This window comes from Melospiza melodia, chromosome 4 (assembly GCF_035770615.1).
Source record: "Melospiza melodia melodia isolate bMelMel2 chromosome 4, bMelMel2.pri, whole genome shotgun sequence".
NCBI lineage: Eukaryota > Metazoa > Chordata > Aves > Passeriformes > Passerellidae > Melospiza > Melospiza melodia.
The window spans coordinates 97048237-97069588 of NC_086197.1; the positions used below are offsets into that span (position 1 = coordinate 97048237).

The 21352-nt window shown below is 43.2% G+C and overlaps 1 protein-coding gene across 3 annotated transcripts in view; it reads left to right on the forward strand.

Annotated features, from left to right (window-relative positions):
- Positions 1–1278: 1278 nt before the first annotated feature.
- The window catches only part of BCAT1 (branched chain amino acid transaminase 1), a 54231-nt gene continuing 34157 nt past the window's right edge, over positions 1279–21352 (forward strand). The window contains exons 1-2 of one of the 3 annotated variants that reach the window (XM_063155706.1): positions 1279–1437; positions 16677–16727. In XM_063155706.1, the coding sequence (XP_063011776.1) occupies positions 1429–1437; positions 16677–16727 (60 nt within the window). In that variant the 5' untranslated portion in view covers positions 1279–1428. Of the gene's footprint in view, positions 1438–11120; positions 11217–16676; positions 16728–21352 lie in introns of those variants that run through there. The other 2 variants (XM_063155705.1, XM_063155707.1) reach the window with 2 other exon arrangements.

The window sequence follows — 21352 nt, forward strand, 5'->3', positions numbered from 1 at the left end:
AAGGAGATCAGAGAGGGAAAACCTTTACAAAAATATTAGTAGAGGAAGAAAATGTAAAGTCAGTTATGATGAAAGTAAGCACTTTGTGAACATTACAGCAGCATTTTCTCTGAAAAAAAGAGTGGGTTTTTTTTTTTTTTTTTTCTTTTTTTGTATTAGTTTCCCAGGAACGGGTAGAAGTAACACAGTGGACAGGCTGCTGTATTTATTGTGTTCGGGTGCTGGCCAGCTGCCTGCCAGGGACCAGGACTCCAAGGTGGCTCAGAGCTCTGCAGGTACATCCCAGACCTTGAGCATGGCCTGGGGCACGGGTGGGCAGGGAAACACCTCTGTGGGCCCCAGAAATCCCAGCTACAATGGGTGCTGTGCCCCTGTGCTTGGGTGGCAGTGCTGGGGCACGGGTGGGCAAAGAAACACCTCTGTCAGCCCCACTAATCCCAGATAAAATGGGTGGTAGTGCTGGGGCATGGGTGGGCAGGGAAACACATCTGGCAGCTCCAGTAATCCCAGGTACAATGGGTGCTGTGCCCCTGTGCTTGGGTGGCAGTGCCGGGGCACTCAGCACCAGGGAGGGATGATGACTGCGAGGTGTTGGTGTGTCAGCCGAGTCGGACACAGCGAGACAGAGGAAATGACTCAGAGCACGATGAATTGCTTAGTGCGGGCTGCGGAGAACGTGTCTCAGTGTGAATTACAGCACAAGCCCTGAATGTCTCCGCCGCGCACCATGCGGGGCCATTTTGGGGCGGGGGTGCCCCGGCAGCAGCGGGGGCTCGGCCAGCCCGAGGCTCGGGGGGCTCGGTGTGGGTGCCGGGAGGAGCAGTGTGGGTGCGAGGGGCAGTGTGGGTGCCGGGGGGAGCGGTGTGGGTGCCGGGGGGAGCGGTGTGGGTGCGAGGGGCAGTGTGGGTGCCGGGGGGAGCGGTGTGGGTGCGAGGGGCAGTGTGGGTGCCGGGAGGAGCAGTGTGGGTGCGAGGGGCGGTGTCGGTGCCGGGGGGAGCGGTGTGGGTGCCGGGGGGAGCGGTGTGGGTGCGAGGGGCAGTGTGGGTGCCGGGGGGAGCGGTGTGGGTGCCGGGGGGAGCGGTGTGGGTGCCGGGGGGAGCGGTGTGGGTGCCGGGGGGAGCGGTGTGGGTGCGAGGGGCGGTGTGGGTGCCTGAGGGAGGGGCGGGGCGGTCCCGGCTGTTCGCCGAGCTCCCCGAGCGCCCGCCGAGCGCGCCGCCCTCGCCCGCTGATGCAATCCGAGCCCGGCAGCAGCCCCGAGCAGCAGCATCGGCAGGAGCCGCCTCAGCCATCCGAGCAGCCGCCACAGCAGTAGGAGCAGCCCCAGCCGGCCCCGGTCCCCCTCCGCGCCGCTCTCTCCGTCCCCGGGGCTCGGCGATCCCGCTCCATCCCGGCCGGAGCCCGGCGGGACCATCTCCCCCTCCTGCCAGCATGAGCAAGGTAAGCGGAGTTTGCTGCCCAATCCGTCCGTGTGTCCTTCCGGCGGCGCGGAGCGGCTCCGGGGCTGCTCCTCGGCAGCTCGCCGGTTCGTGCTGGCAGATTTTAGTGCCACGATTTGTTTGTGCTGTGAGAAGGGGATTTCTGTCCCTGGCGGGTTTGTTGTTTGAGATTCAGAGGCAGATTGTGTGCGGTTTTGCCTCTTTCCTTGCTCTTTCATTGCAGACAGCACGTGTGGAAGAGAAATAATGAGGGAGGATGGGGAAGGGGAAGCAAAGGTGTATGATTTCCTCTGGGGTGAATTTCATGTTTATGGGACTCTCAATGATTTAAAAAAACCCAAATAAAACTGACAAAAAGACATCAAACCGCAAAGGTTACGGTGTCCTGGCAGACATCAAGGCTTTTTGTTTTGCCTGTGAGTTTGTTAAAGCTCTTATGTCTGCCCTCGTACTAAAATAGACTTTGGGTAAAATCCGGTAACATGTGCTGAGTAATTTCAGAGAAAACTTTGAATCATGGAAGAGGAGTTTTCGGTAGCAAACACTAACGTGGCCGATGAGCATCTATGGGCACTGTCCTTTTATAAATGCCATGTTTATGTTCTTCGGCTTAGTGACCTGATCTGGGGATTAAAACCAAGTCTTGCTGGTCAAGGTAAAGGGCACGGAGTTATCACGGGCGCCTTTCCGCTGGGAGTACCAAGGGAGCATCCCAGCCGCGTTCCACGCTGTGCAGCGGCTCCAGCAATGCTCCAGGGTTTGAGGCTGGGAGCTGCACAGCTGCAGTCTGTGCCGGAGCTAACAGCTGAGGAAACCACGGCTGAGGTGTTTGCTTTCCTGGGTCACGTTAGCAGATGGGGTACGGGCACAGCAGGTGACTGACTGGTAGGTGTCTCCCCAGCTCCTCTGTGCTGCTGGTGGTGAGTGTTCCTCACACCAGCAGTGCTGCGGTTGCTACTCCTGGCGGCAGGGCTGGCATGGGGCAGCCTTGGGATGCTGTCGCAGCCCCGAGAGGGGCACACCAGCCGTGGCAGGAAACTGGTCTGAAACTACTCAGGGAAAATACCCAGGAGCTCACCCAGCCACAGTGCTCAGACAGAATGGAGCGTCTCAAGGAAGGGCCAGACTTGTGTTTTGTATCACTTCTGATGTACCTGTTGTGTGTCAAGGAAAGAGGGCAGGGTGCTGCTTTCCAGGGTGTCAGAATTCAAAATTGTGATACTGTGAAATATATAAAGGTAGAATATTAATATATACTAGTGATAATATTAATATATAATATTCTACCTCTATATATTTATAATATCCCGTACCTGCCAGGAATGCTCTGGTCTTACATAAAGAACAAGTAACAGGGAAACCATGGACCTATCAACCTGTCTGCTCAAAGCAGCACTGACATCTCATTGGGTTCTCACCTGCACAAACCCGACCTTCCCTTGTATTTTTCTTGTCTTTTTCTTGTCTTTGCCGTAGCAGTAGCTACAGCAGTGAAAGGACCCTCTTGCCACTTGGAAGTGATGTAGCCTTGGGCAAGTCAGGGCTGTCTGAGCCCTTTACCCTTTCCTTGCCTCATCTGCTCAGACTGTCAGCTCTGCAGGGTTTTGGCTGTCACTGTGTGTTTGTGGAGCATGTGTCAAAGGAACAGAAAATTACAATTTGATTATCACCATACTTACATAAAACCTGATACATTAATAAATAACCCAATCAACAGCATCATTCCATCTCCTTGTCCCTTCATCTCTCCCTTCTCTCCCGTGTTTAGTCACAAGCATCCATTTTTCCTTGAACTATTTCCAGCTCAACCACAGCCCTCCCTTTCTGTGCTGTTTAAAGTGATGTATAAGAAATGAATTGTGCCTCCAGTTTCTGCAGTCTCTGCCTTGTCCACCTCATGCACTGATTGTTACTGACAGCCCTGGCGCTTGTCTGTGATCCAGTGGATATGCTGGTTTTTCCCCATGGAAATTGAGCACTGAAATATGCTGCAAAGCCATAGGTAAAAGAGAAGATTGCAGAGTCAGGAGATAGCTTTAACTGATATCTTATTAAAATAGTCCACAGGCTGTATCCTTTGTTTAATTAGACAGATGAAAATAATTCAGGTGGATTTCATTAGTCATTAATTTGTCCCTGGGAGGATAGTGTTAGGAAGGCAGGTAAATCAGTTAATTAACTGTGTAAACACTCAGGTGCTCTGCATTTATTCAGGCATTTTAGAACAAATTAGGAGACCTGGTAAAGTATTGAAACAGACATTTTCATTGCTTCCCTGTGTTATGCCATTTTCTTAAATTAATAATCACAGCTGAATGTATAATGCTGAAAATTACCAGTGGGTTTGAGGGCAGGACCTTCAGTGTCAGAATGAAGGAGCCAGGCTGTAAATTCTCCCAGTGAAATTTGCACAATCAGCCTTCTCAGGCCACAGATGTGGGGACTGGCACGTTCACATCCCCACAGTGGCACACCACGGTCTCTGTGCTGCTGGGGAGGCTCGTCTCTCAGAGGCAGCTCTGGGAGCTCCAGGCACTCAGCACTGATTGTGGCTTTTGATAATCAATTGTGGCTACCCACATGCAACCATGGCTGCAGTGGAGCCCAAACTGCATCTTAAAAGCCTGGCTGTAGGTGGTGGTTGAGCATAAATCCAATAGTATGTGACCCTAATATACCATCTTTGTGGTCATTTCCATGTTTGCACCTTGATGCCTCCCAATCTAAAACAGGATGAAGTCAATGGGTGGCCCCATTTACCTTGGAAACAACCTCATTTTTTTATGGCTTTACACATTAAAGGTCCAGGAAAAATTACATCATTAAACAGAGCACCTGTTGCAGAAGGGCAATTTAGGAAGTATTGCCATATGCTATTGCAGAGCAAAATCCGGTGTTGCACTTATGGAAAGCACCCTTTGTGTGTACATCACAGCACCCAAAACTTAACATGAAAATAGTTGGAACTATCTTTAAAAATGATCAGTAAGTGTTATCCATCTGGGGCTTCTTTTGCATCTTGGTCCATCTGGGGCTTTTTGTGCATCTTTTGGAAACTAATGTCATAATGTCATTCCAACAGAGTTGCTCATTAACTTCTTCCCTTGAGGTCTGCGGTGTGTTTTGGATTCTATTTTAGAATATACCTGAAACATTAATGAAGGGCAGCATGTAACTTCTCTGCAGGTACACAGCTCCTGCTAATTCAGTGTGTCTGTTAGAGCATATCACACACCACATTAATGAAAACATTTCTAGCAAGCACAGAAAAGTGTTTTGCCTGGTATACAAACAGGGTTTAATTCCACGAGGTTCTGATCGGAATAATTCCCACTAGGATTCAGAGACATCATGTCCACTTGTTTAATTTTGTTTAGACTGTTGGGTTAAGAGTCATCATCTCTGTAATAAATGTTTGAATTCACATTACTCTTATGGAAAATGGAGTTTTTTTAAACCTTTAGCACTCAGTTTGAAAGAACAGAGTGTGTTCAGTCTGGAGCAGGCTCTGGGGTGCTGAAGCAGCCTTCCACAGTCTAGAGGAAGATGATGGAGATGGGGCCAGGCTCAGCAGGGCTGTGTGGCAGGAGGGCAAGAGATTATGGCATTAGCTGAAACAGGAGAAGTTCACACGGGGTATAAGGAAAAAGCTGTCTCCACAAGCACAACTGGGAGGTGAGTTACCGAGGGAGACTGTGCAGTTTGCACCCTTGGCAGCTCTCAAGACCCAGCTGGGTCGAGGTTAAGAACCTGGTCTGAGCTCAGAGCCTGCCCTGCTTTGAGCAGGAGGTTGAATTAAAGACACCCTCAGGCTCCTTACAGCCTGGGTTTTCCTGTGGTCCTGAAAAAAAGCTTAGAAACTAAATTTTTTAAAATGCAGTCTTAGTTTTTTTGACACACCCAGTGGTGTGGACCTTCAGATATTTGCCCTGAGCCCTGAATACTATGTGCTAACAGCACATAGAAGTCTGTGTAAGTGTGGTGTTAAAAGGCACCACTGTAGGCAGATTGCTTTGCAGAACGTATATTCTTAACAAGTCAGTATAGCAGTGTTATTTTCTTTATTATCTTGAGGAAATCCATGTGCTTAACAGAAGAGTGTAAGCTGGAAAACTATAAAGCACTGAATAAAAGGAGATATTTTTGATTTTCAGGAATGTGAACTTGAAATTGCTGCATCTGAAATACAGTCTATAAGGTTACCACACAAAATTGTATATTCTACTCTTATAAAGTGATACAATTGCTTATCATCATGCAATTAATTAAAAATTATAGGTAGTCCACCTAAAATCAGCAGTAACAGTACAGTTTCTTTTGATGTAGAGTTTCTCAACCTCCATTAAAATAAAGGAAATTCTTAATCAAACAACTATGGAAAAGAATCTTCAAGTGTTAGCATTTACTATGAAGTTACTGTCAACATAGCTGCCAGGTCAATTGCTAAGTAAATTTCTTAGCAGATGCACGATACAGGTTTTACTTCCCTGGTTTTAAAGTTTGAAGAAACTGGTGGAGAGGCTAAGTTTTTGATCCTGGATGAAGGGAAGTTTAAGTATTTTTTAATAGGCTCCATAGTTTACAGTTTGTTTGTTATAAACTGTCTTTATACAATTATAGTTCAGAGTAACATGATTATTTTTTTGAGAACAGAACATGAAGATTTATTATTGAATTATCAATATCACAGTCCTGAATTCTGCCCTGTGGCAATGCCTGCTTAAAATTTGATAAACCTCTTCCTAATTGCTGGAAAATATTGCCTGAAAAATAGAGGGTAAATATAGAAAAAATGAAGAAATAGCCTTAGCACAAGGTGTTACTACTGTAATGGCTACACAGGCACAGTTTTGCCACAGATGCATGTGTACATGCATGCAGAAAAAAACCATAATTCTATTGACATGCTCATGTATTTGAGGCATTTATACATCTTGAGTATGTCATCGGTGTTTTTAATGTTATTCTTTATCTTTTGACAGTTTTTGAAAGACCATTTTTGGCATTTACAGTTTGATTCTCTTCTTGACACCTGAAGATAGAAGTTCAGTAACAGCATTCCTTTCTGATTGTTCACTAAGCTGAAAACTGGCATTTACACTTGTTTTCTTTTGAATTTTCTATTGAGGTGGTGTGCTGTAGCCAGCAATGTTTTCATCATGTTAATTGGGCAAAATATTTCTTAGAGCATACATATGAAATGAATATTTTTTCAGATGCAATTCTAAGCTTTTAAGGGGCTCAAGATTAGCTTCATACCTTCTGAAATGTGAAAAACATTGTTCACGTGCACTGAAGCCTCCCAGACCCTTTGCTCGTGTTATAAGTGAGTCATTTGTCAGTTTAGATTTGTGGAGCTGAGCAGGACTGTTTGATCATTGATACAGGTGTTGAATTGTAGGAGGACGAGCCTAGAGTACTTGTCATAGGCCAGTTTATTATCTTCATTTCCATTTCTTACCAGTTCAAAGCTGTCATTTTTCTAACAGAGACTGCATCACTCCTGATTTATGTTTTTTATAGCTTTAACCATGCTATGGTTTGGGCAAAGCTCCTCTCTGCATTTTGTGTGCTCTGTGTGTGCTTAGTGCTGACACTTCTACAAATATCTCATCTGTGCTCACCCTTTTCTTCCAAGGCCACTTTTCATGTGCTGAGAGATATTTTGCTCTCAAATTCCCTGGGCAGCCTCCAGTTTGCTCTGGGCACTGTCAGCAAATGATAGGGGATTTCAGATGAAGGACTTGCTCATGTTATTTAGAAAGGACACACAGGATAAGGTTAATATAGCTCCAGAATTTTGCAGTTTTATAATCCATTATTTTTCCCTGTCATACAGTTGTTTCACAGTTGAATACGTATTAAATGGGTGGGATATCTGGTTCTGTCACCAGCTTGGAATGTTTTACCTCTTTTAGCAGATGATCTGAAGAAAAACAGTTTCTCGGTGTTATCTTGTTGTTGTACCACATTGAAGAGAGCAGTGTGTGACACTGCAGTGATGCTGTAGTTGTGCCCAGCTTTTCCTGGCTTGTTAGTAAGCATCTATCATGCAGTTATGCTCCCTCTCTGTTATTGGAACAAGAACATTATTGTAGATGCTGTCCTCAGACAGATCCCCAGGTTCTTCCCTTTGGCTTAGCTCTGCTCCTGGTGCCCTTTACATCAAGAGGAAAGCTTCAGTTTCCTTTCTGCTTTGTTGAACTGTGTCCACTTGAAACAGACCAGGGCAGTGTTTGAGCACACAGCAAAACACACATCACACATTAGGCAGGCTTTGGAGAGCTCTCCCGTTGCTTCAAACCAATTATGGCAGGCCTGAACCCCGCTGGAGCTGGTGTGGGCAGGAGTTCTGCAGCCGCCACCTGTGTGCTGTTCGGCAAGAACTGCAATAGGTTACAGCTGTGAGCAGTGAACAGCCAAACCTATTGTAAATCAGTCATTTGCACCTGGTCTTTCTTGCGAAGAGCTGGGATGGATTTGATCTTGTATTTTCTGGGACCACCAGAGAAAGGGAGGAATGATGAATCTGACTGCATTTTCTCAGAAGGCTACTTTATTATTTTATTATACTATATTATATTAAAGAATGCTATACTAAACTACACTAAAGAGTACAGAAAGGATACAGACACAAGGTTAAAAAGATAATAATGAAAACTGTGACTCCTTCCAGAGCCCTGACACAGCTTGACACTGATTGACCATTAAGTTAAAACAATTCACATGAAACCAATGAAACAACCACCTGTTGGATAAACAATCTCCAACCACATTCCAAAGGAGCAAAATACAGGAGAAGCAAATCAAGTAATTTTTCTTTTTTTCTTGAGGCTTCTCAGCTTCCCAGGAGAAGAATCCTGGGCAAAAAGATTTTTCCAGAAAATATGACAGTGACAGATTTGTTGTTTTAGTTCCTGGGGAGCTGTGCAGACCCTGTTCTGGCCCCCCAGCAGATTCCCTGAAGCAGCTGCTGAGCAGGGTGAAGTGTGCCAGTGGGACAATCTGTGCCTCAGTTTCCTGCTTGTAGAAGAAATAAATATTTCTGCCTTCTTTCACCGGGCTGTTGGGACTGTAGAGCCAGGCTTACAGTGAGAAGATTCCTTTGAAGCTTATAAATAATGAAGGTCTTCATTCTTAATCTGGAACAAGCAGTTTCAAGCCCACCATCAGAATCCAGGAGAACACAGTATTTGCAGTATTTCTGGAAAGAAATCTTTGCAATATTTTTTGCTGTCCTTCTGGCCTAACAGTGCAGTTAAAAATACATCCTCTTAAATTTACTATAATTTCTTAAAATGCTGATTTACTACCTGGCTTTTAGAACACATGAGGAAAGGGGAAATGTTAGAGAAAACATAATGACACAAGCTTGTGGTAAAGAGCAAAGCCCTGCTACAGTGGTAGGGGAAGGCATGCAGTAGCATTTATGGCCTTTCTTGTTGCAGTTTGATGCTGAAGATCTCATATCAAGGAATTGGGCCTAAACACAAGAAAACTGTGGTGTCTTTCAGAATTTAATTTATTTTGAGCAATCAGTGTATCATACAGCCATGAGACACTGTCTATTTAGAAAACAGGCAGGTATATTTTAAAGTCAGCTGATTGCTTTAACATCTTTTCTTTCATGCCATTCTAGCAAACAATGTGTTTGTTAAAAGCCTGATTTCTCCCAAAATTGGTCTAGACTGGGGCAATGACCTGATTAAAGAGATACAGGATAACTTCACTGCATCTCTGAACAAGAGAATCACTGTGAGCCCTGAAACTGGAGTCAGGGTCCTGCTGCAGCATGGTCCAGGCAGAGCCCACATCTGGGTGTGCAGGGTTGTGCCTGCAAGCAGGGAAATGGGCTTTGCTCAGACATGGGAGAGAAACAACAGCAGAGAAACACGTTTATAGGAGCGCTCTGAGGAGTGGTCTGAGCCCATTCAGATGGCTTAGATAGCTGCTGCCATGCCTTATCAGCCTCATCTGTTGGGCACTGCAGGGGCACAGCAGCCTCTTGGGAAGCAGGGACAGGAGTCACAGCCAGCACACTGCACGGTCGTGCTCCTTGTGCTTTTCAGCAGTGACATTTGGTGATGGGCTATGATTAAATAGGCCATGCAGAGTCACCAGGGCTAGATGTGGTGTCAGCCCTGTGCACACCAGCAGCCACACATGTGCACTGCATTGAGCCTGCTGTGTCAGTCACAGTTCTGTCATCTCTAGTGGCACTTACACAGCACTTATGGTGGAAAAAGTAACTCCTCCTTCCTCCAAAAGCTCTTCTGTTCTCTTCCTCCACAGAGCCTTTGTGTTCAGTGTGCCATTCATCTTTCCTCAGTGTCTTATGTAAACCTTTATTCCAGGGCAGAATGGGCTTAAATGGGACACAGTCTGAGCACTGAGAATAGCTCCAAGTGACCCCTGACACAGGCCAGTGATTCAGGGCTGGCCTCGTGCTCCTCCTGCTGCTGCTGCACTTGTGGGCTGTGTCCTTAAAAACAGGTTTTTGTCTGCTAGCTTTTTTCTTTGGCCATGTCAGTTCTCATTTTGGAATCCATCACTGTCTCTGCTGTGGTTTGGTTGGGTTTTTTTCCCCCCCAGCAGTTTCTAGTGATTTGTTTGCAAGAATAACCACCGAAGAAACTTCGGTCTCCCACACTAAATTGTTTGCTTCCAGTTCTAAGCCCTCAGTAACTCCTCAGACAATGATTTGATTTGTTTTTGCTCTCATGTCTTCATGTTATTTATATTTTCATTTGGTAATTGCATAAAGCCAATTGCCTTGGTCATCAGCTGCAGAATCTGTGTGGAGTTTCAGGCAATTTCACAAATAAATTGCAAGCTACGTTTTATGCATCTTTAAATCAGATCTGTCACTTTTCAGTGCAGCTGTCTCAGAATAAAAAATATAGCCAGTATAACTGAATCTTCAAGGAAAATAAACAAATTAGTGTTTATTGTGCATAGGCTCATCTTTTCTGGAATAACAGTGCAGTTAAAAATGCATCCTGCCTAATTTTACTATAAATTCTTAAAATGCTGATTTACTACCTGGCTTTTAAAACACATGAGGAAAGGGAAATGTTAGAGAAAACATAATGAGCACAAGCTTGTGGTAAAGAGCAAAGCCCTGCTACAGTGTTAGGGGAAAGCATGCAGTAGCATTTATGGCCTTTCTTGTTGCCAGTTTGATGCAGAAGATCTCCTGTCAAAGAACTGGGCCTAAACACAAGAAAACTGTGGTGTCTTTCAGAATTTAATTCATTTTGTTTGAGCAATCAGTGTATCATACAGCCATGAGACACTGTCTAGTTAGAAAACAGGCAGGTATATTTTTAGGTCAGCTAGATCCAGCTGGTTGCTTTAACATGTTTTCCTTCATGCCATTCTAGCAAACAATGCATTTGTTAAAAACCTAATTAATGCTGGATGGGACAAACAAACCAACAAAAGAGTCACTTAGAGCACTGCTCACAGGAGTTAGAGATGGAAGAGCTCCATGAGGTCATCTGCCTCTTCCCCTCATTGTACCAGGCTGTTTTCCCAAATCAGGAGGGCAGTAAACTGTGAAGACAGAGGAAATGGCACTGGGGAGTGACAGAGCAGCAGAAGGGTCACAGGGAGGAAAACAATCAGGAGCAGTGTGAGCAGTGCCTTTAAAATCAATGTTAAAGCACACAGCTCCTGGGGGTCATTGGTGAAGAGGGTTGCTTTAGAGTCCCTGCCTGTTTCTGCTAAGAAAATAGGAAAGAGAATTGTCTGGATGTGCAGGAAATGTATTAGAGCCAAGTGAGTATTGAATAAAGGGGCAGCACACAGATTACAGCTGCTTTATGTCCTGTGGTGGATGGGACTGCTGGGAGGCTGTCAGGGATTTTCACCTGGGAGGGATCACACTTCAGACTCAATTCACAGCTCAAACTGTAAATTTTTCTGAAATATGTGACAAAATAAATTCAGCCTGAAGCTGAATGGATCCCTGGTCAGGTTCTCCTTAGGGTTAGTTTCAGCAAATTAATTTGTTTTGTGCTTCTGCTGGTCTCTTTTTTTCCTTTAGTGTTCTTGATAGTTCAGCTTTATCAAGCCCATGTTGTTTTTGGACTTCAGGAGTAGATATCCTTCACTTTCCCTAGCCTTGCTGTATTTCAAGTGAACTGAGACAAGCTTTCTTCTGCATCAGTTCAGACATTACTGAGCTTACTCAAATACTCATTTAAGCACTGAGTCAAAAAATTGACATTAGTTCTAGAAGAGGTTTCTCACCAGAGTGCTGCTTGTAATGGCTTTACTTTGCAAACATTGTTCTGCATTTATTTGCTCTTGTGGAACCAAGTTTGTCTGCTTTTACAGATGTGATTCAGCTGTAAATGTTATTAAACATGAATCTGGGGTGGACTAACTGAATATTTCTGCTTCTTGATGATCTCTGTTCCAAGGCTTTTCTAACCAGCAAGTTGTGCTCATGTAATCTGAATTGTCTTTTATTTAAGCCTCATAAAAACAGTGATGCTTGTTTTAAGAGGAGCATATTTAAGTTTTATTCAAACCAATTAAACTGGTTTAAATTAAAGCCAATGAACTGCTCAAGTCAGAGATAAGTGCCTGCACAGTTTTTCAGACTATTTTAATTACAATCTATTTCAATTCAGCCTTATTTCATACAATGCAGCTGTCTTGTACATAAAACCTTTGTATTTTCTGTGCCCCAATGCCCTCACTGTGAGGCAGAATGATTATTAAATAGTGTGGAAGCCCTGGTTTTCTGCTACACTAGTTGCCTTGTGTTTGTTGTGTGCTGTCATTGCACAGTCTCTGTTTAACTAACATTAGTGCCAGCCCAAGGTTGGACAGGCAGCTACAGAGAGGTGACAATGCCAGGCTGACAGGGCACCAGGGAGGATCTGTGTGAGGAGGAACAGTCTGAAAAATGTATTGGAAGTGCAGAAATTAGCTTTGTAAATTGTGTGTCACAATTAGCACTGTGGTACAGATGTGTTGGATATGTTTGTGTTCACATACCTGCAGTATCGGGACAGGATTGAAGTGCTTTTATGGCTCTTGGCTTCCATAAATGAGTTTCTTAAACTGTGGGAATCTTTCACAAGATTTAATAAATAAATAAAATAAAAAATAAAAGGAAATTAAAAATAAAAAATTAAAATAAATAAGTAATAACTAACTAAAATAATAAAATAAACTCTAGTTGATAGTAAAAATAATATGCTATCACTTTTTAATATGATATCACAAAATTAGCAAATTTTCTCTGACTTTGTGTGGGGTTTTTTTTGTTGTTGTTGTTTTGTTTTTGTTTTGTTTTGTTTTTTTGTTTAGCTGTGAACATTGTTAGTGGATTTTTTTCTGCAAATTCATCTTTTATGTGACTTGACTGCCAAATTGTATTACTGTTTCCTAGGGACAGATCAAAGCTGTTTTGAAGTCATGGCAGTGTTCCTGCCTGGCTGTCGCAATACAGAATATTTGGCATTTGTGCACATTGGATTGTGTTTTACCTTGGAGCAGGGGGGCAGCTCTGCTTTGTGTGCCTGTGAGTGACAGGGTACCTGTCACACACACCTCATGTGGCTTTCCTGTGCCAGTGTGAGTCCTGGATTGGATTTATTGATGTGCTGTGTTCCTGCAGCCAGGCAAGGGCTCTCATTTCATCATCCTTCCAGTGCAAATTAGAGCATGAAATATTTCTTAGACACTTAGTAGGCTGAAGTAAAACTTAGTGTAGTTCTACTATAGTATTCTTTAATATAATATAGGAACATAAAATACTAAATTAGCCTTCTAAGAACATGGAGTCAGACTCTTTCCTCCCTACGATGGGGGACCCTGAACATACCACAGTGAAGGCACAGGAGCAGCTGAGGCACACTCGGGCAGTGTAGGAAGCCTGGAGGGTTTAGGGAGGAGATGAGCCTGGTTTTGTAGCAGGAGGCTGAGTGATCTGACTGCACAAAAGTAGAGGAGGTGTGCTAAAGGCATCAGGGAGGGCATGGACTGCAGCACCATGGTGCCAGGAGATGGAGATGTGAATGTCTAAGGCAGCCTGACCACCAAGTGCAGGAGCTGGATGTCCAGGTTTGGGACAGCTCTGGCAGAAGGCAGGTGACAACTTTTTAGCACAAGATTGCCCACAAGTGCAGTGTTCCATGCACAAATAGCCACTGAGGCTTTTCCTGTGCCTTGTGGAAGAGTTAGGTTGGAGCTAAGTGCTGATGTGGGGAGCACTGTTATCCAGCTGAGTGCATTGGGATTACTCTGTCAGTGCTAAAGGATTTGTAATGGTCATTAGAGCATTGAGATCCTCAGTTAAAGTAATAACAGAATTACTGCCCAGCAGGTCTTTATTTCAGTGGTGTTTCACAGTGATGAAATTACATATAAACCCTATTTTCCAACCAAGTTTAATCTGTTGTAAGATTTTTACACCTCAGTAATGTTAAAATCAATGTGTGTTTTCAGTATATTCAAAGGAAACCTTTGAAATACTCATCTATTTCCTGTTATATACATCACAGAGAAAACACTGATCTCTCTGCAGCACAACATAGGAAATAATGTCATGCTTGTGTGATTGTACAGCTACTTGAGACACTCTCGAGTGACTTTTGAGAAGTTGTTCACCCAGTGGCTCAAGTGTGTCTTTAGGATAACATCAGTGTTTTAATGGGGGCAGGTTTAAATCTACCATGCTGTTAAACATAAAGGGCACATTTGTGTTTGGAATATCTCTTGGCAACATTGGCACTAAACCAGGGAGCAATTTTCCATATTGCACTTAGCAGCATGTTTCAGATTTGTAGGCCATGGAGCCATTAAAATATGACTCTGTTAATTAGAAAGTAATTGTGGTATTTCTTTCTAGTGCTGAGGGATTAACTCAGTTTAATTTTAGTGTGGTTAACAAAGGCAGTTAGCTACTTGCTTTAAATATGAGTTCAATCTGTAAAAATTAATAATGACTTCATGGAGAGCAGGATTGGCCCCATGGCATGTGCCCAAAATGGGGCTGGTGACTTCACTGGGTTCAGTGGTAATGTTGAACTGAAGAGACTCGTGATGGAGCCCCAGGGGCTGTTCTGTAGGTGGTCTGCACCTCAAATTCACATGCAGCCTTGGTATCTTTAAGAAAGATCATGAAAGAGAATATTAAGCTGTATCCAGCTCACTCCAGTCCTCTGTGCTGATGCCAGCTCTTGCTTTAGGGCAACTCCATGGAGCAGCAACAGGAAGAAAATGAAGCATAGTGGTTAAGTACTTGTCAGTATTTGCTGTCACCAGTAATTATTATTGGCAAATCCAGCTTGGCATGCTGGTTGTTAGACAAGAGCCAGCAGTGGAGCTGGAGCTCTCTGAGATATTTTTTTTCCAGAGGTGGGATGATGGCATTAGGGTATTTTTCTTCCAGAGCTGGCAGTTCCCATCCTGTTAGCTGGGAACCAGCAGGTTCTCCATCTTCATTCATTGCAGTGCAGAGAAAAATCAGATGCCTCCATTCATCTGTGGAATGCTTCACTGCTGTCTGCTGATGGTGTCAGAAAGGATTTCTAGGATTTTACCAGTGGGTTTGGAAGTGTTTGAAAAATTACAGGTAAAGCAGGGAGCTGTTACTGTACACTTGGCTTTGGGTGACACTTTAGATCTGCTTGGGTCTGCCACTCTGCCAAAGTCTTATCTTTCTGGAGTAGAAAACCCTCAGCTCTAAGGCAAATAAAACATATTTTTAATGAAGGATAAAGCATTCTGGGATATTGTAAAGAGATTTGTGATCTCTCTTGGCCCATTCTCTTTTAGTGCATAGGAAGGGTCCTGTAGCCACAATTGCCTGCCTTGCTGTAGAGAATTACAAAAAAAGTGGAACAGTAGGGTTAAAGCTGAGAAGAGGCAGCAGGAGGGATGTGGGGGGCTCCCTGGGGGGAAGGGGAGAGGAAGTGAGATCTGCTGTGGCTGGGACTTTGCCTTTTATTTTTTGCTGGTAGCAAGGCTGTGATCTGTGGAAGGTCCACTGAAAATACTGCTTCTTTTTTCTTTTCATTTTTTGTCTGTTTACCATATTCCCAAGATCTGTAAAAAGGGAAAAGAATCATGTTATTTGCCCTCTGTGTAAGCCTGTGATCCATGTGGTGCCAGCCCTGACCCCACAGTTTGGTGGCTGCTGTGTTGCTGACACTGCCATTCACCTGCCCCAGCCCTCCCTGGGAGTGAGGGCTGGGATCTCACAGGCTGACCATGAAAGGGTTTCTTTTCATCTTCTTTCCATCAGGGGATTGTACCTTTGATCTGGGGCTTTCCCATCTGGACTGGGAGCTCCCACCTGAGATGCAGCAAGCAAGTCCTCTCCATCCTTCCAGTTGTGCTCCCTAAAGCCATCATCCCAGCCATCCTCCTTCATGGCCCATCACCCCAGCCTCTTGCTCCTGGTCCTTCTTCCCAGGCCTCTGCACCCACTTCACCTTTTCAGCTCCTTCTTGAAGGCTGCTGGGTAACAAGGAACCTTGTTGTGGCTTTGTCTCCTTTGTTCCATGCTGTAACTGCAGGGAAGGTGCAGGCACTGCAGGAGGGCCCACAGAGATGCTGAGGTGATGCTGTGAAAAATGGGAATCTTATTTTTAGGTAGATGGCTTCCCCCTGTCTGTTGTTGAACAGAAGGATGTCTGGAACTAGCACTCTTTTTTTTTTTGTCTTCTTTCCCCTCCCAGTTTCTTTGCAGAAACCTGAAGTTCAACAGTGCAGATTATGCAAAATTATTACTCTCCTTATTACTCTCTTTGGTTAATGAAGGATTTAACAAAACCAGTTCTTTCTTTTTGCTTCCATTCTGCCTACTCAACCTTCTCTTATAAAAGGCAAAAGCAAACCTGTTAGTTGGATACTTTAGTAGAGAAACCTGAGTAAAAACTCAGTTTATTTATTCAGCTCTGAATGAAAAACTCATGATGTTGTCCATAACCTTCTACACTACAGAGTAATGATCTAATCTAGGGTATTACGTGTGTATATATTTGTCTCATATATGAAGCCTTGAAGTGCAGTTGCACAAAATAAAGGAACTGAAGTAAAACTGAGAGCCCAGAAGATGGAAAGTTGTGCTAAGAACTCACCACAGAGTTCTTGCCAATACATTTACTGATGCAAAGCCTGCTGGTTCAGTTCAGTCTGAAATGAATGAAGTGAATGTGTATCACCTTTCCTGCACTGTGCACTGGATTTGATTTGCTCTGGGTTTGTTTTTCCTAGGGCGGAGGACTCTCGGGAGAAGCAGGAAAGCAAATGACTGAATCTTTCAAGGTATGTGTCAATGGCCTTCATAAAAAAGGGGGTTTCCATTGGATCCCAAAGCTGTAGAGCTGAGGATCACAGAAGGGCTCCAAAGCTCTGCAGCTTGGGAACATTATCAGCACTCCATAACAAACCAGGCTGGGACAGTCAGGAATGCTGAGCAGCTGCCAGGAGCTGATGTGAAATTGCATCCCTCTCTTTTTATTTTAATCTTAGGCCTAGAATGAGCTCAGTGAAGATGCCATTCTTTGCCTCTGCCTCCTTCCTGAATGCAGTGCTAGTAACTAAGAGCTCATTTTAAAACTGTATGGGTACAGATGTCAGTTTCCAGTTTTCTGTTGGAAGTGCAGAGCCTGTCAGCATGTGCTCCTTTGAATTCTGCATCTGTCCTAATTTCCTTTTTCCTGCCTTTTCTACGTCCTTTGCCTTTATTCTTTATGTCACACATCTGTAATTCCTTTTCTCTTATTCCCTGATTTACAGTCTTCAAAAAAGCCTTATTTATGTTTTGCAGAAATGCAAAAGCAGTACTCAGAAAAACTCATGATTTTTCAGCAGTTCCGTTCCTGTTATTTCTGACTATTGTCAGCAGTACATGAGATGAAATTTTGATGATGTGCTTTGTAAGTGTTGTGTTCTTCCTGACTTTTTTGGGCACTGCCACAGCTGTGCAGTCTTCAGAGCTATGCTTAAGTAATTATTTCCCCTTCAGTTGTCAGGCTCTAAACAGATATGAAAAATTAATGCTGCAATAAATATTTGATAATATTTATATTATCAAATATAATATATTTCATATTATTTGATATGATAATATTTATATTATAGATATAATATATGCATATAATATGTATGATATAATATATAATTTTATATTTATATTTAATATATATAATTATATGTAATATGTTATATATACTTTGATAGTGTTTATATTATCATATATTAATAGAATAGAATAGTCTAAAATAAAACTATATTATAAAATAAAAATATAAAAAATATATATAATATAATATATAAAACAATTTTATTTATTTATTTATTAAAAATAGCTTTGGTAAGGTTTATTCTGATGTTAATCTCATTGAAAACAGCAAGGAATTCTTGATAGTCCATGACTGCAGAATTTCACTGTGTAGCAACATGCCATTTAATTTGTATTTCCTCATTCTCAGCCCTTCCCAGTTCTTCTCTTCCTCATTTCTTCGTGTTGTGTCTCTCTGGCACTTCTGCCCAAGGAGGAAAATTCAGGATGACTTTTCAGCCTGAAGGTCTGTTTTAAAAAATGCTGACAAAGTCAGGAATGCAGCCAGTTTTGAAACCACAAGAATTCACAAGTCTGGAGTGCAGGGGCTGTTTTGTGGATTCACCTTCAACAAACAGATCTCAGTAGATTCATTCAGCAAAATGTGCATGGATATTTGCAAACAAGAATTGCTGTACAGGAGGAGACCCTTGTGTAACCAAACTGACCCAAACTTTCACTCATTGAGGCAGTGTGAGGAAGGACAACAAACTCTTGTGTTTGGCTCACAGGTGAACTTGGCATGAACTAAAGCAGGCTTAAGGCAGATTTAATTATACCAGCAGTCAAGCAGGTGCCTTACCAAAGCTCCAAATACCAAGTGGCACAAAGCTGGATTTAGTCCAGCTTCCTTTGCACTGATATTTGTGTGTCAGCCAGAATGGCAGATCATGGTAGTGGAGATGGTGGGTGAGGGGGAAAAACACATTAACAGGTGGGACAGATGGTCATAGAGGGAATAATGCTAGGAGAAAGCAGCTGGCTCAGGCTGAAGTCTAATTTGTGGGACTTCATTCCTGCCTTATGGCTCTGTTTCTGAAGGTGAGCTGAGACTTTTGTAGAAATCTGGAGGTTTCAAGAAAATACCGTACTGTGGGAAGCGTGGGTATGAAAGTTAAGGTGAGAAGATAGGTCCTGGTTGCAGTATCATGCATTATAATAATTATTTTTCAGCCTCTTCAACTTCTTGGTAAAATTAAGAAGGAAAAACTTCATAAATTAAGAAAAAAAACCAGCAACACAAAATGAAAATAAAATAGCCTGGATTCATTCTAGGGATCTTCTCAAACATTTTTGTGGCAGACAGTGATGGGGTTACAATTTCAGAAACTATAGCTAATAATATTTCAAAGGCATCAAGCTGACCCATGGGGCTGAGAAAAGCTGCAATTTTCTGCCAGTGACCTAAGCAATCCAAGATTGTGGGAGTGCAGAAAACAGGGTATGGTTTTGGTTAAAGCTTACATAAAACATACTGTTTCCAGCATTTGAATGCCAGATTAGCCCTCTGAAGACATTTCTGTTCAGAATGCCGTGCTGAGCTTTTTAGGTGGGGTGAGCTGCTTTGAGTTCTGCTGCAGTTTCTGCCTGGCTTTGAAGGGTGGAGTTAGAAAGTTCCTGTGCACTGGGGGGAAGGCATGAATGTTACCACAATTTCTGGCAGGCACTGAGCCCCTCTATCTGCTGCTTTTTCTCTGTTCTCATGCTTTTTTAAAAGCAGCAGGTCAGAATTAGCGTTTCCTGCATCCTCACTGCCCCTGAGCTACCTTAATTTGACTCAGTTCTGCAGTTAAAAGTCTCATCCTGGCAGGTTTGTAGTTACATTTAATGTATGGCATTTAGGGTTGTCTTCTGGGCAGTGATCGTGGAACAGCTAAGAAACATTGAAGGAAACAGTGATTATGCTGAGAGTGTCAGATCTCCAGAATTTATCTGCCAAGCTCCTTCCATGGGACTGAAACTTTCTTCCCTCCCTGTTGTATGCACTTATAAATATTTATATAAGTGCATACAACAGCCTTGACTGTAGTATGCACTTATAAATATATAAATAATTATCTAAATTATTTTGTTCATTTAATAGCAGATGGTGATTTGTGGCCACACCTAAGTTGTAGTTTTTGTCTCTAGCCAGCACTGGATCTCTGTGAGGGAGTTATCACACCAGTAATGGAGATTACAGTCATCCTTTGTGCCACTGAGTGGTTTTGTGGGAAGTTGGATGAAGAAATGCACATATCTGGTTTTGTTCTTATGCTTGCATCCAGTAATACCACAAAACAGCACACAATTATGTCTAAGGCACTTAATTTTTATGACTAAAAATCTGGTAGTTCCTTTAATGCATTCATTCTGCTCATTGTGCTGTCACAAGACAGAATAAATGTTTGGAGAATGTAGCAGTCTGTTTCCATATGTAACTCTGATTTGGTTTCTTTTAATGTGTGAATTCTGACTTGGAATTCCTAGCACTTGATGTTAAGAAACTAAAGGCATCTGTGATGCCTTTTATTTCTTTCATATCCTGAAAGATGACTTAACGTAGCCTTTTGTCTGGGAATTTGTCTTTGTTTTGCCTTTGAGATTGATACATGGAGCACTTCAGAAAGGTTTTACCTACTCCTGTAATGCTTCTCTGACTTTCAGTGATCTGAAGCTCTGGAAAAATTGGCATTGTAATGGTGCAAAGTTCAGTACTTTTGTTTTACTTTTTAACAGCCTGTTTAGTGAGCCAAAGTGGTGCAGACTTTCTAGGAAATTTCTAGGGAATACTGGCTGGTTTGCCACATTGGAGCAGAATGGAGTAGCTGTAGCCTACAAGTGGGCCTGGATTGAGTTGCTCATGTCAAGGCTTGTGGTGGCAGAAGGAGAAATGTTTAACACTCTAACTCCTCTGCTATATCAGTGATATGTCCAGGAGGAATGATGGTGAGGACTCCATCTTATCAGAAGGCTAATTAATTACTTTATTATACCGTATTATTCTGTACTATATTACATTACGTGTAAACTGAATCTGCCAAGCACTCCACTGCACTCTTCTTGTGACTGTCCTGATAGTCCTGATGCACACATCTGGATTCAATTGGTCAGTGAATCAAACCACACCAGAATCCAGTTACCAATTCCCTTCAGGTAAACAATCTTCCTCAATGCATTCCACTTGTGAGCAAACACAGGCACAACAAATGAGACAAGAATTTTTTTTCCTTTCTCTGAGGTGCGGAGAATGTGAATCCCAGAATATCCTTGGGAAGTTCTGCCTTGCTTTTGTCTGTGAAGAGAAATGTGGCCACAGTGCCGCTCTGAATATGTGTGAGTGCTCCCACAGCTTTCTGCCAGGCTCTGGGCCGGTGAGATGTGAGCCCTGGCAGCTGCTTGAGCAGGGCTGTGCTGCATCCCCTGGCCCCTCTGGGCATCTGGGCTTGTTAGGGAAAGTGCAGTGCTCTGCTGATACACCTGCATGGCTTCCAGCCCAGGCTGTCTCACCTCCAGCCAGGTGAGGTGCTGGATATGCTGAATTTTCCATAGGGATGGGTGCCTTATTTGTTTCTTGCATTGCTCTAACATTTTTAATCTGTGAATTAGGTGGTGCTGTGCCAAGTATTGTACAAATCTGAACATAAAGATCATTTCTACTCTACATATATAAAGCCCCCCCAAAAACTCCAACCAAAATATCTCTGACAGTTTTCCCACAGAATCTAAAGCTCCAGTGTATGTTACACGAGAAGAAACTGAAATTCTTTTTCCAGTGCAGGTTCAAATTTCCATATGTGGTTCAAATTGAGAGACTGCCAGTGACAGTTTTACATTACTGTGAGCC